The sequence below is a fragment of the Oncorhynchus mykiss genome, chromosome 10 (assembly GCF_057628025.1).
Source record: "Oncorhynchus mykiss isolate SJ-2025 chromosome 10, ASM5762802v1, whole genome shotgun sequence".
NCBI lineage: Eukaryota > Metazoa > Chordata > Actinopteri > Salmoniformes > Salmonidae > Oncorhynchus > Oncorhynchus mykiss.
This window is the reverse complement of record NC_143031.1, coordinates 30,267,365-30,280,984: the sequence shown is the minus strand read 5'-3', so window position 1 is coordinate 30,280,984 and position 13,620 is coordinate 30,267,365. Positions and strand designations below refer to the sequence as shown.

General features: G+C 43.2%; 1 protein-coding gene across 7 annotated transcripts in view; it reads right to left on the bottom strand.

The window, feature by feature from the left end:
- The window catches only part of LOC110533631 (nuclear receptor corepressor 1), a 121,053-nt gene that overhangs the window by 103,722 nt on the left and 3,711 nt on the right, over positions 1-13,620 (bottom strand). For all 7 annotated transcript variants that reach the window (XM_090186320.1, XM_090186321.1, XM_090186324.1 and 4 more), the window contains exons 2-3: positions 5,993-6,184; positions 3,034-3,128 (exon numbers count right to left, since the gene is read on the bottom strand). In XM_090186320.1, the coding sequence (XP_090042446.1) occupies positions 3,034-3,128; positions 5,993-6,103 (206 nt within the window). In that variant the 5' untranslated portion in view covers positions 6,104-6,184. The remainder of the gene's footprint in view (positions 1-3,033; positions 3,129-5,992; positions 6,185-13,620) is intronic.

Below are 13,620 nucleotides of genomic sequence, written 5' to 3'. Positions count from 1 at the left end.
GTCAATGTGCGGGGGCACCGGTGTCGAGGTAATATGTACATGTAGGTAGAGTTATTAAAATGATAATAGATCACAACAGAGTGTAGCAGCAGCATAGAAGAGGGGGGAGGGGCAATGCAAATAGTCTGGGTAGCCATTTTATTATGTGTTCAGGAGTCTTACGGCTTGGGGGTAGAAGCTGTTTAGAAGCCTCTTGAACCTCAACTTGGCGCTCCAGTACAGCTTGCTGTGAGGTAGCAGAGAGAACAATCTATGACTAGGGTGGCTGGATTCTATGACAACTTTTAGGGCCTTCCTCTGACACCACCTGGAATAGAGGTCCTGGATGGCAGGAAGCTTGGCCCCAGTGATGTCGTAGGCTGTGTGCACTACCCTCTGTAGCGCCTTGCGGTCAGAGGTCGAGCAGTTGCCATACCAGGCAGAGATGAAACCCGTCAGGCTGGATGCAAGTGCATCCTGTTCCCATTGATCCTCCTTGAGATGTTTCTACAACTTGGAGTCCATCTGTGGTAAATTCAATCGATTGGACATGATTAGGAAAGGAACACACCTGTCTTGATAAGGTCCCACAGTTGACAGTGCATGTCAGAGCAAAAACCAAGCCAAGAGGTCTAAGGAATTGTCTGTAGAGCGCCGAGACAGGGTTGTGTCAAGGCACAGACCTGGGGAATGGTACTGCAGCATTGAAGGCCGCCAAGAACATAGTGGCCTCCATCGATCTGAAATGGAATATTGGACCCACCAAGACTCTTCCTTGAGCTGAATGCCAGGCCAAACTGAGCAATCAGGATGAGAAGGCCCTGGTCATGGAGGTGACCAAGAATCCAAGGGTCACTGACAGAGCTCCAGAGTTTATCTGTAAAGATGGGAGAACCTTCCAGAAGGACAACCATCTCCGCAGCACAAAATCACGCCTTTATGGTAGTGGCCAGACAGAAGCCACTCCTCAGTAAAAGGCATGACAGCACGCTTACGGTTTGCCAAAATGGCACCTAAAGACTCTCAGACCATGAGAAACAAGATTTTCTGGTCTGATGAAACCAAGATTGAACTCTTTGGCCTGAATGCCAAGCGTCACGTCTGGAAGAAACCTGGCACCATTCCTACGGTGAAGAAAGGTGGCAGCAACATGCTGTGGGGGTGTTTTTCAGCGACAGGTACTGGGAGACTAGATCGAGGCAAAGATGAACGGAGCAAAGTACAGAGAGATCCTTGATGAAAACCTGCTCAGGACCTCAGACTGAGGTGAAGGTTCACCTTCCAACAGGACAACGACCCTAAGTACACAGCCAAGACAAATCAGGAGTGGCTTCAAGACAAGTCTCTGAATGTCATTGAGTGGCTCAGCCAGAGCTGGACTTGAACCCGATCAAACATCTCTGGAGACCTGAAAATAGCTGAGCAGCAATGCTCCCCATCCAACCTGACAGAGCTTGAGAGGATCTGCAGAGAAGAATAGGAGAAACTCCCCAAATACAGGCATGCCAAGCTTGTTGCGTCATACCCAAGAAGACTCGAGGCTGTAATTGCTTCCAAAGGAGCTTCAACAAAGTACTGATTAAAGGATCTGAATACTTATGTAAATGTGATGTTTTTTATTTTTAAGAAATTATCAAACATTACTAAAAATCTGTTTTTGCTTTGTCATTATGGGGTATTGTGTTTAGATTGATGAGGGGGGAAAAAACAAATTTCATACATTTTAGAATAAGGCTATAACCTAACAAAATGTGGAAAAAGTCATGGTCTGAATACTTTTCCAACGGCACTGTATATGGATAATTTATAAAGCCAGGCACATTTAACAGTTAGACTATTGATTATAGACCTAATTAATTTGGGGTTTCCCCATCTTCTCACTTTTCTTTCGGTACATTTTACCCCTTTTTCTTGTGATATCCAAACTGGTAGTTACAGTCTTGTCCGTACGGCAGTTGCGGCAATGGGACTCGGGAGAGGCGGAGGTCGAGAGCCACGCATCCCCCGAAACACGACCTGGAAGCCAGCCGCACCAATGTGTAGGAGAAAACACAGTCCAAATGATGAATTCAGCGTGCATGCGCCTGGCCCTCCACAAGGAGTTGCTAGGGCGCGATGGGACAAGGACATCCCGGCTCACTAAACCCTCCCCTAACCCCTAAAACGCTGCCCCACTCAGGAGTGCCCCTCCTCACTTTCCGTAGACAATTAAGGCAAATGCTGTTTTTTCATCTCCTAACGCTGCTGCTGCATCCGCCGCATTGTTCTATTATGCATATAGCAACACGGTCTAGGAAAAGGCGCCAATTCAACAGCGCATTGATGTTTCAGAACCGCGGACAGCGACCGCTATCCAACACAGGAAAAAGGGCATTTGTTATAAAATAATATTTTTATTAGTGTGGTACCATTGTTCTTAGGTAATATAGCCATATACAATTGCAGTAGCATGTCTCGGTGATGGACCGCACCATCCCCACAATGGACAGGCGAAAGTCAGACCGGTGTCTTAAACACCATAAAATAGAATTTTTGCTACTGCTCGACTAAATTAATCTCGGGCGACCAACAGCCTATCGACCAATTGACAAAATGGGGTGAGCCCTAGAAGCCGCATTCCGTATTGACCCTGGTTTGAGTCAGGATCCGGAACTCAGAACAGGGTTTTATGCACTAGTACATTCTATAGCAGGGATGTTCAATGTCGGTCCTATAGGGCCGAAACACTTCTGGTTTTCATCCTTACCTTCAAAAACGTGGGACACCAGGTGAGTGCAAATAAAAAACAGAACTGGAATTGAACAGTGCTACTCTATAGGATGGTTTCCCAGACACCAGATAACGGCCAGTACTAACCTAAAAGGCATGTGGAGACTCTCGATTGAAAGTACTTCTTAGTCCAAGACTAGGCTTAATATGGGTCAGGGAAACTGGCCATATGAGTAGACCTTTTCTTTTGTGCTACTTTTAGGATAACTGAAAAATCATCATCCCCCCAACAGACTATAATAACAGGCTTTTGAAGCTGAGGTGGCCGTTGGTATCGTTAAGTACCTCTCAGTTCCAGGGTGGAATTCCGAAAGCAAGGAAGGCCTTCGTCGACCTTGCTGGTCCTGCAGGTGACCTCGGTAGTCCGGGACGGTGAACTCCTACACACACACACACACACACACACACATTAAGCAAACAATAATAACATGCTGGTTTAGACTAGAGCCAGTTGCACAGTGAATAGGGCAGGTCTGCACAGCCACGAGACACAGCCTGTTGATAACACATGGCATGTCAGAGCAACAACACATTTCACCAAAACAGCGCTATTGCCCAAACCAATCAATAACAATTCAAAACAAAACATGTTTAAGATAATAACATTACATGTAGGGCCCTAATGCATTCAGATTGCAAAAAAAAAAAAAAAAAAGCCCAGCATTGCAGAATCCCTCATGTTGGATTGCAAGGGAGGCAGAGACATTTATGCCTATGATACACTATCAAAAGGGAAACCTCTCTACTTGATGATTATTAACGGTTTACACAAAAGTCTTTGAACAGCCACCGCAGAGAAGCAACAAGACACTACATCATTGCCCACATCCTCGAGCACCTTTTTACCTCGACAAACTAGAAATCTAAATCGGTTTCATTGCTTTCAAGTGAGGGCAGTGAATTGATTTAAACCTGGGTTTTTTTGGGGGGGGGGGGGTGAAAAGGTTAAATGCACCCGTTTTTATCTAAATATCAAATAATTTCTAGGTAACAATTAAGTACCTTGCTGTGATCGTTCTCAGCAAAGAATTTCTCAAGCAATAATTTAGCTAGGACTGTGAGAGTGATATTAGTGGGGAGGGGAAAACTGTTGGCAGCGAGGTTTGGAACTTTATTGATCTGTTAACTCATCTATGATGACACCATGCAGGCAAACTGTATCCCACCACAACAGGCTGACATTTAAGGGGGTCTTTTCAAACAGCTCTTACACTAAAAGGGCACTATCATAATTTTCACATTATTCCAACCTCATAGTATAATACACAGGAAATCACATTTGACTGCACTGGGCCTTTAATGGCTTCTATCAGGGAGTAATTAGCATTTCATGCCCTTTGCTATCAGCACACTGTGACCTACAAACAAACCTGAGCATGTCAATGCACTTAACAGAAAGTTCAGCCCTACCTAGACCAAACATTTCCTAAAACAACCATTATTTTTTCCACATAGACAGTTTGTAAAAACAGAAATGTACCATTGACCACTAATCAAATCAACCTAACAAACATGAAACAACCTTTGCGATCATGTTGCAATAACTGCAAGGAAAGCCTACTGAATCTCTCAACTTTGTCAGACCAAATGCTAACTAATTAATCGCATAATAGTTAGTGTCTGCACAAAAAAAAAAAAAGATAGGCATTTTAATGTATTCTCCAATTACCCAACAAGTGGTCTTACACACATGCAGAAAGTTCATTTCCATGTAAAAATATCAGACATTGATGATTATGTTGCAGTAAATGTGAAACCAGAGTGAAAGCAGCAATACTATAGGTGAACAGTTGGCCTCTGTGTGAATCAGTTCATCAAGCCCTGAGGAATGCACAACACTGAGCAGAGATAACCAAATTGATTTATAGTCATGGAAATCCAGCGCGTTCTGGAGTCTCATCTGACCAGGGGGAAGTGGTGGAGAGAAAAACACTCCACACTACATAGCTCTGGTCTGGCTAGAACCATGCTAAACTTAGCTAGAACAGTGGGTTCTGGCATATTCTAAGAGAGATAAAAACAGTGAAGTGTTCAGAAACACAGACACACCTCTTTATAGGCTGCAGCTTTTTGTAGCTCTTTGCCTATCCATGCAACTGTTAACATCCCTAATGTGAACAACAAAGTTAAAAGTGCACTACGCAGAATTTGCTCCGCAATTTCCCAGTTGCTAAAATTCTAAACAGTTCCCCTAATTTAAGGTAGTGACAAAACAAGCAAATATAGTGTAGAGAATCACAATGGGGTTTAGGTCAGGGCTCTGTGCAGGCCAGCAACCGAGGACAGACGATTTCTACGCGCTTCAGCACTCAGCGGTCCCGTTCCGTTGAGCTTGTGTGGCCTACCACTTCCCGGCTGAGCCGTTTCCACTTCACAATAACAGCACTTACTTGACCGGGGCAGCTCTAGCAGAGCAGAAATTTGACAAACTGTCTTGTGGGAAAGGTGGCATTCTATGACGGTGCCACATTGAAAGTCACTGAGCACTTCAGTAAGGCCCTTATACTGCCAATGTTCGTCTATGGAGATTGCATGGCTGTGGACTCAATTTTAAACACCTGTCAACAACGGGAGTGGCTGAAATAGCAGAATCAACTAATTAGAAAGGTTGTCCACATAGTTTTGTATAAATAGTGTATTTCAGTACACTCGTAACAACTTAAGCATTACAAAACATATATTCGATAAAATAACCTTGTGTAACAAATAACCCTTTCATTTTTCTGTTGACCAAATTCGTCACACTCTCACTGACCTCCGTACAAAAACTCCTTGCTTGGTGAGCAAAAATACACCGCCTGCTGAAGAGTTGGCCTCTCTCTTCTTCTCTGATTATAGTGATCATTTCAGCATTAGGCGATAAATCGGTTGATCATTATAACCACAAGTGCACTGTAATAATACTAAAGCAGCCAAAGTAATAAAAAAAAACTGACTTGAGAATAACTCAATTGTTGTACCTTTAGACTGTTCAAGCCAGTGGATACTCTCATGCTTTCACTTAAACACAAGAGAAGTCTGCATGATTCTAGAGCACATCCCGAGGCATGTCATCTTGAAATCTATTTTCCATTATATTATGGATTCAGCATTAACATGCAATAGTGAATAATTTGCATGGAGAGGAATTCTTGCTAGTAGGTGTGTAAAAAAACTAATAAAAAAAGTTGTAAAAGATACAGTGCAGTGCCACCATTAAGAGGTTTGAGAGAGTAATGACATTTCTCTGAGCTCAGTTTCTTACCTGTTGGTGGCGTGTGGTGCTGAAGGTGTACTGGACAGAGTGTGATGGGTAGCGACTCTGCTCACTGCTGAAGCTGCCCTGGGTAGGGGGATAGCCCGAGCTACTGGACATCTTGGCTCCGGGTTAAGCTGGGCAGGCTGTTGCTGCACTGATCAGGGGCTCAGCTGGAGCATGGCTGGAGACCCAAAACACCTGACGTAGGACAGATAGAGGGACACTGGTGTTGCATGGTATACCGATGTAATGTCGATACATTTTCAATACTAGTACATGAAAAACGGTTTGGTACTAGAATATTACTTCTGTCAAATGTGTCTATCAGTGCAGCCGACCCCTTATTATAGTGCACATCGTGCCTGCCTACTTACTCATTGCTAGCCTACACAGAAAGTCTGGGCTGGTGCCTGTTAGCTCCCCACACATGCTGTACAGTAGTTAACACACTTGAATAATATGACACTGCATGTAGAAATGTTGAACCTATTAATTACTGTTCATAAAACAATGTCCATACAGGCAGAACACTTTATAATGGAAGATGATACTGGTAGCTTCCACCTTAGCAGGCTAACTTTCCTTGCTAGCTGACAGCTAAAGCCAACATCAATTCACTACCCTAGTACCTTGTTTGTGATACCATAATGCAAGTCATAATGCTAAAAACACAGATTTCAAAGCTGATTTCGACCAAACACTTCATTCATTAACTTAATGCGTCTATCACCCAAAGATGACCTATTGCCTCAGCACAATGAATGCCTCGTGAATGACGTAACTATTGGTTAAAAAAATTCAATGAGATACCTCTATGCAATGCTGTTGATCCGTACAATGCCACCACTATACTTCACTGTAGGGATGGTGCCAGGTTTTCTCCAGGCGTGATGCTTGGCATTCAGGCCAAAATGTTCAATCTTGGTTTCATCTGACCAGAGAATCTTGTTTCTCATGATTTGATAGTCTTCAGGTGAGATTTGGCTAACTCCAAGTGAGATGGTTGTCCTTCTGGAAGGTTCTCCCATCTTTAGAGGAACTCGGGAGCTCTGCCAGAGTAATCATCAGGTTCTTGGTCGCCTCCCTGACCAAAACCCTTCTCCCCTGATTGCTCAGCATGGCCGGGTGGCCAACTCTAGTAACAGTCTTGGTGGTTCCAAACTTCGATTTAAGAATAATGGATGCCACTGTGTTCTTGGGGACCTTAAATGCTGCAGACATTTTTTGGTACCCTTCCCCAGATCTGTGACGACACAATCCTGTCTCAGAGCTCTACAGTCAATTCCTTCAATAACCACTCAGCGTGAAAGGGAAAAATGTGATGCTCTGATCCAGAGGCAACTTCATAAAATAGGAAGAGATGAATACTTCTCATCAGTGCTTGACGTGGACAAAAATGGGTTCCGGGACTTATTGTGGGTGCTGGTACTGTTTATATTTACAGTTGAAGTCGGAAGTTCACATACACCTTAACCAAATACATTTAAACTCAATTTTCACAATTCCTGACATTTAATCCTAGTAAAAATTCTGTCTTGGGATCACCACTTTATTTTAAGAATGTGAGAGAAATCATTCTCTCTACAATTATTTCAACTTATATTTCTTTCATCACATTCCCAGTGGGTCAGAAGTTTACATACACTCAATTAGTATTTGGTAGCATTGCCATTAAATTGTTTAAATTTGGGTAAAATGTTTTGGAAAGCTTGTGGAAGGCTACCCACAATAAGTTGGGTGATCCCCGAATGGCCCATTCCTCCTGACAGAGCTGGTGTAACTGAGGCAGGTTTGTAGGCCTCCTTGCTTGCACACGCTTTTTCAGTTCTGCCCACAAATTTTCTATGGGATTGAGGTCAGAGCTTTGTGATGGCCACTCCAATACCTTGACTTTGTTGTCCTCAAGCCATTTTGCCACAACTTTGGAAGTATGCTTGGAGTCATTGTCCATTTGGAAGACCCATTTGTGACCAAGCTTTAACTTTCTGACTGATGTCTTGAGATGTTGCTTCAATATAGCCACATATTTTTCCTGCCTCATGATGCCATCTAATTTCTGAAGCGCACAAGCCCATCCTGCAGCAAAGCACCCCCACAACATGGGACGGTGTTCTTCGGCTTGCAAGCCTCACCGTTTTTCCTCCAAACATAATGGTCATTATGGCCAAACAGTTCTACTTATTTTTAGTTCTATCAGATCAGAGGACATTTCTCAAAAAAGTACAATCTTTGTCCCCATGTGCAGATGCAAATAGGAGTCTGACGTTTTTATTGCGGTTTTGGAGCAGTGGCTTCTTCCTTGCTGAGCGACCATTCAGGTTATGTGAATATAGGTCTAATTTTACTGTGGATATAGATACTTTGTACCCGGTTCCTCCAGCATCTTCACAAGGTCCTTTGTTGTTGTTCTGGGACTGATTTGCACTTTTCGCACCAAAGTACATTCATTTCTAGGAGTCAGAACGCATCTCTCCTGAGCGGTTTGAGGCTGCGTGGTCCCATGGTGTTTATACTTGCGTACTGATGTTTGTACAAATTAACGTGGTACCTTCAGGCATTTGGAAATTGCTCCCAAGGATGAACCAGACATGTGGTCTACAATTGTTTTCTAAGGTCTTGGCTGATTTCTTTTGATTTTCCCATGATGTCAAGCAAAGAAGCACTGAGTTTGAAGGTTGGCCTTGAAATACATTCACAGGTACACCTACAATTGACTCAAATGATGCCAATTAGCCTATCAGAAGCTTCTAAACCAATGACAATTTTCTGGAATTTTCCATGTTGTTTAAAGGCACAGTTAACTTAGTGTATGTAAACTTCTGACCCACTGGAATTGTGATACAGTCAATTATAAGTGAAATAATCTGTCTGTAAACAATTGTTGGAAAAATGTATTGTGTCATGCACAAAGTAGATGTCCTAACCGACTTGCCAAAACTATAGTTTGTTAAGAAATGTGTGGAGTGGTTGAAAAACGAGATTTAATGACTCCAACCTAAGTGTATGTAAACTTATGACTTCAACTGTAGGTGCAGGAGCTCCACAATACTTTTGAGCTAATATTCTATAAGAGTAACAGCAGCTCAAACAGTACAACATTTGAGGAGCCGGTACTCATCTCCGGTGAACTCCTACCTAAGTTAAGCACTGCTTCTAATCCCTTGCGCAAATACCCTACAGCTGTCTCTGTCTGCAAGTTTGCTAGTGCAAGCATCGGGTCGGACCAAAGTTAATACGTTTCAAGTTTGTTGCAGACAGGCAATGTGATTTATAGAATCCCCCCCCTTAAAATAAATAAATTATATATATAATTTATTTAACAATAATTTTAAAAAATCTGGATATTTTCTGCCTGCAATGTTTTAATTTGTTGGCATTATATAGGCAATGGCAATAATAGTTACTTTTTAGGTTATCATTTTAGATTTGTATAGAATTTTTGTTAACGACTTGACAATGATTGAGATATGAAGACGTTACTATAAATTAAACTGTTTCACAAAGATTTGCATATGAAAACCATAGCTGACACACAGATCGGTAGAAATTAGAAGTTAAAATTGGCATTCCACATGAGAAAGGTTGCCGGCTCTTCGTATAACCTATTACCGGCAACTTCAGGAGAGTAATGGCATAATTTGCGAACGCCACCAGGAGGAGAAGAGTTGGGTTAGGTTAAGTTTTTTTCTCTTCATGTTATCTGGTGCCCTCGAGGCATTTGTCAAATTACATCAAACCATAAAGCTTAAAGCATGAGACAAGCTCAATGCATATAGTAGATTTTATTACACCCTATGTGTATTTTTCCATATATAGACAAATTTTGATTGGTCGAAAGAACAGACGACTTTCAGTCGACCAAGATCATTTTTAGTGAAGACAGCCCTATACAGGACGCACCTGAGCTCAATTTCAAGTCTCAATGCAAAGGGTCTGGATACTTATGTAAATAAGGTATCCGTTTATTTTTAATACATTTGCAAAAAAATTTAATTGATCACTAAAATTGAAGCTGAACCATCCTTGTGCTCTGCTGCGCAGTAAAGTCATATCTGACTAAGATCATAACATAGGGTCAGAAGTGCTTCAACCTCAAATATATTTTCTTACTTCACAGAAAATGTTCCTTGAGTTGACTGAGTTGAGTGATGAAAAGTAGCTAACTGCTCTCATGTCTCTTCATTGAGCAGAGCAGCCCAAGCAGAGACGTTGCTATGGTTACTCAGATCCGCTATGAGCAGAGCGCATGCAGAGTTTGCAGGCAGCGAGTGAGCGATTTAGAGGTGCTAATGAAATGTAAAAAATAATGTTGTTACATGCGCCGAATACAACAGGTGTAGATCTTACAGTGAAATGCTTAACTACAAGCCCTTAAAAAACTTCTTGACGCTACCCATCCCTGTCGCAGGATCATTTTCGGCAGCAACCGCTGAATAGCATAGCGCAACAGTCAAATAATATTACTAAACAAATATTCATATTCATGAAATCACAAGTGTAATATTGCAAAACACAGCTTAGCCTTTTGTTAATCCACCTGTCGTCTCAGATTTTAAAATTATGCTTTACAGCGAAAGCAATCCAAGCGTTTGTGTAAGTTTATCGATAGCCTAGCATAGCATTATGTACACTTAGCATCAGGAAGCTTGGTCACGAAAATCAGAAAAGCAATCAAATTAACCATTTACCTTTGATGATCTTCGGATGTTTTCACTCACGAGACTCCCAGTTACACAACAAAATGTTCCTTTTGTTCCATAAAGATTATTTTTATACCCAAAATACCTCCGTTTGTTTGTCGCGTTATGTTCAGAAATCCACAGGAAAGAGCGGTCATGACAACGCAGATGTCAATTCCAAATAGAAATTCCAAATGTCCACAGAAACATGTCAAACGTTTTTTTATAATCATTCCTCAGGTAGTTTAAAATATACACTGCTCAAAAAAATAAAGGGAACACTAAAATAACATTATAGATCTGAATGAATTAAATATTCTTATTAAATACTTTTTTCTTTACATAGTTGAATGCACTGACAACAAAATCACACAAAAATGATCAATGGAAATCAAATTTAGCAACCCATGGAGGTCTGGATTTGGAGTAACACTCAAAATTAAAGTGGAAAACCACACTACAGGCTGATCCAACTTTGATGTAATGTCCTTAAAACAAGTCAAAATGAAGCTCAGTAGTGTGTGTGGCCTCCACGTGCCTGTATGACCTCCCTACAATGCCTGGGCATGCTCCTGATGAGGTGGCAGATGGTCTCCTGAGGGATCTCCTCCCAGATCTGGACTAAAGCATCCGCCAACTCCTGGACAGTCTGTGGTGCAACGTGGCGTTGGTGGATGGAGCGAGACATGATGTCCCAGATGTGCTCAATTGGATTCAGGTCTGGGGAACGGGCGGGCCAGTCCATAGCATCAATGCCTTCCTATTGCAGGAACTGCTGACACACTCCAGCCACATGAGGTCTAGCATTGTCTTGCATTAGGAGGAATCCAGGGCCAACCGCACCAGCATATGGTCTCACAAGGGGTCTGAGGATCTAATCTCAGTACCTAATGGCAGTCAGGCTACCTCTGGCGAGCACATGGAGGGCTGTGCGGCCCCCCAAAGAAATGCCACCCCACACCATGACTGACCCACCGCCAAACCGGTCATGCTGGAGGATGTTGCAGGCAGCAGATCGTTCTCCACGGCGTCTCCAGACTCTGTCACGTGCTCAGTGTGAACCTGCTTTCATCTGTGAAGAGCACAGTGCGCCAGTGGCGAATTTGCCAATCTTGGTGTTCTCTGGCAAATGCCAAACGTCCTGCACGGTGTTGGGCTGTAAGCACAACCCCCACCTGTGGATGTCGGGCCCTCATAGAGTCTGTTTCTGACCGTTTTCAGCAGACACATGCACATTTGTGGCCTGCTGGAGGTCATTTTGCAGGGCTCTGGCAGTGCTCCTCCTTGCACAAAGGCGGAGGTAGCATTGATGTTCCATCCTGGATGAGCTGCACTACATGAGCCACTTGTGTGGGTTGTAGACTCCGTCTCATGCTACCACTAGAATGAAAGCACCGCCAGCATTCAAAAGTGACCAAAACATCAGCCAGGAAGCATAGGAACTGAGAAGTGGTCTGTGGTCCCCACCTGCAGAACCACTCCTTTATTGGGAGTGTCTTGCTAATTGCCTATAATTTCCACCTGTTGTCTATTCTATTTGCACAACAGCATGTGAAATTTATTGTCAATCAGTGTTGCTTCCTAAGTGGACAGTTTGATTTCACAGAAGTGTGATTGACTTGGAGTTACATTGTGTTGTTTAAGTGTTCCCTTTATTTAAAAAAAAAAAAAACAGTAGTGAGGCTTTATACAGGGGGTACCGGTACAGCGTCAATGTGCGGGGGCACAGGTTAGTCGAGGTAATATATACATGTAGGTTGAGTTAAAGTGACTATGCATAAATAATAAACAGAGTAGCAGCAATGTAATAGATGGGGAGGGACAATGCAAATAGTCTCGGTAGCCATTTGATAAGCTGTTCATGAATCTTACAACTTGGGGGTAGAAGCTGTTTAGAAGCCTCTTGGAACTAGACTTGGCGTTCCGGTATCGTTTGCCTTCCTCTGACACCGCCTGGTATAGAGATCCTGGATGGCAGGAAACTTGGCCACAGTGATGTACTGGGCCGTACGCACTACCCTCTGTAGTGCCTTGCAACCGGAGGCCGAGCAGTTGCCATACCAGGCAGAGATGCAACATGTTCTCGAGGGAGCAGCTGTAGAACCTTTTGAGGATCTGAGGACCCATGACAAATCTTTTCCGTCTCCTGGGCGGGAACAGGCTTGTCTTGGTGTGCTTGGACCATGTTAGTTTGTTGGTAACGTGGATGCCAAGGAACTTGAAGCTCTCAAGCCCCGTCGATGAGAATGAGGGCATGCTTGGTCCTCCTTTTCCTGTAGTCCACAATCTCCTTTGTCTTGATCAAGTTGAGGTTGTTGTCCTGGCATCACACGGCCAGGTCTCTGACCTCCTCCCTATAGGCTGTCTCATCGTTGTCTGATCAGATTGTGCACCAGCTGTTGTTTACAAATATAGACAGACCGCCACCCCTTGTCTTACCAGAAGCAGCTGTTCGATCTTGCCGATGCAGCGCAAACCCCACCAGCGTAACCTCTCTGATTTTGGACAGGGCCTTAAATTCGGCAGACGCAATCGGGCCTGGGTAGGGCCTAAACGTTGCGGGCATTTTTATTTTTTTATCCGTTATTTTACCAGGTAAGTTGACTGAGAACACATTCTCATTTACAACAATGACCTGGGGAATAGTTACAGGGGAGAGGAGGGGGATGAATGAGCCAATTGTAAACTGGGGATTCTTAGGTGACCGTGATGATTTGAGGGCCAGATTGGGAATTTAGCCAGGACACCGGGGTTAACACCCCTACTCTTACGATAAGTGCCATGGGATCTTTAATGACCTCAGAGAGTCAGGACACCCGTTTAACATCCCATCCGAAAGACGGCACCCCGATACATGGGTAGGGCTCGGGCTTAAAATTCATGCCTGTGCAGTAGGGATGCACGATATATCAGTGAACATATCGGAATTGGTTGATATTAGCTAAAAATGGCAAC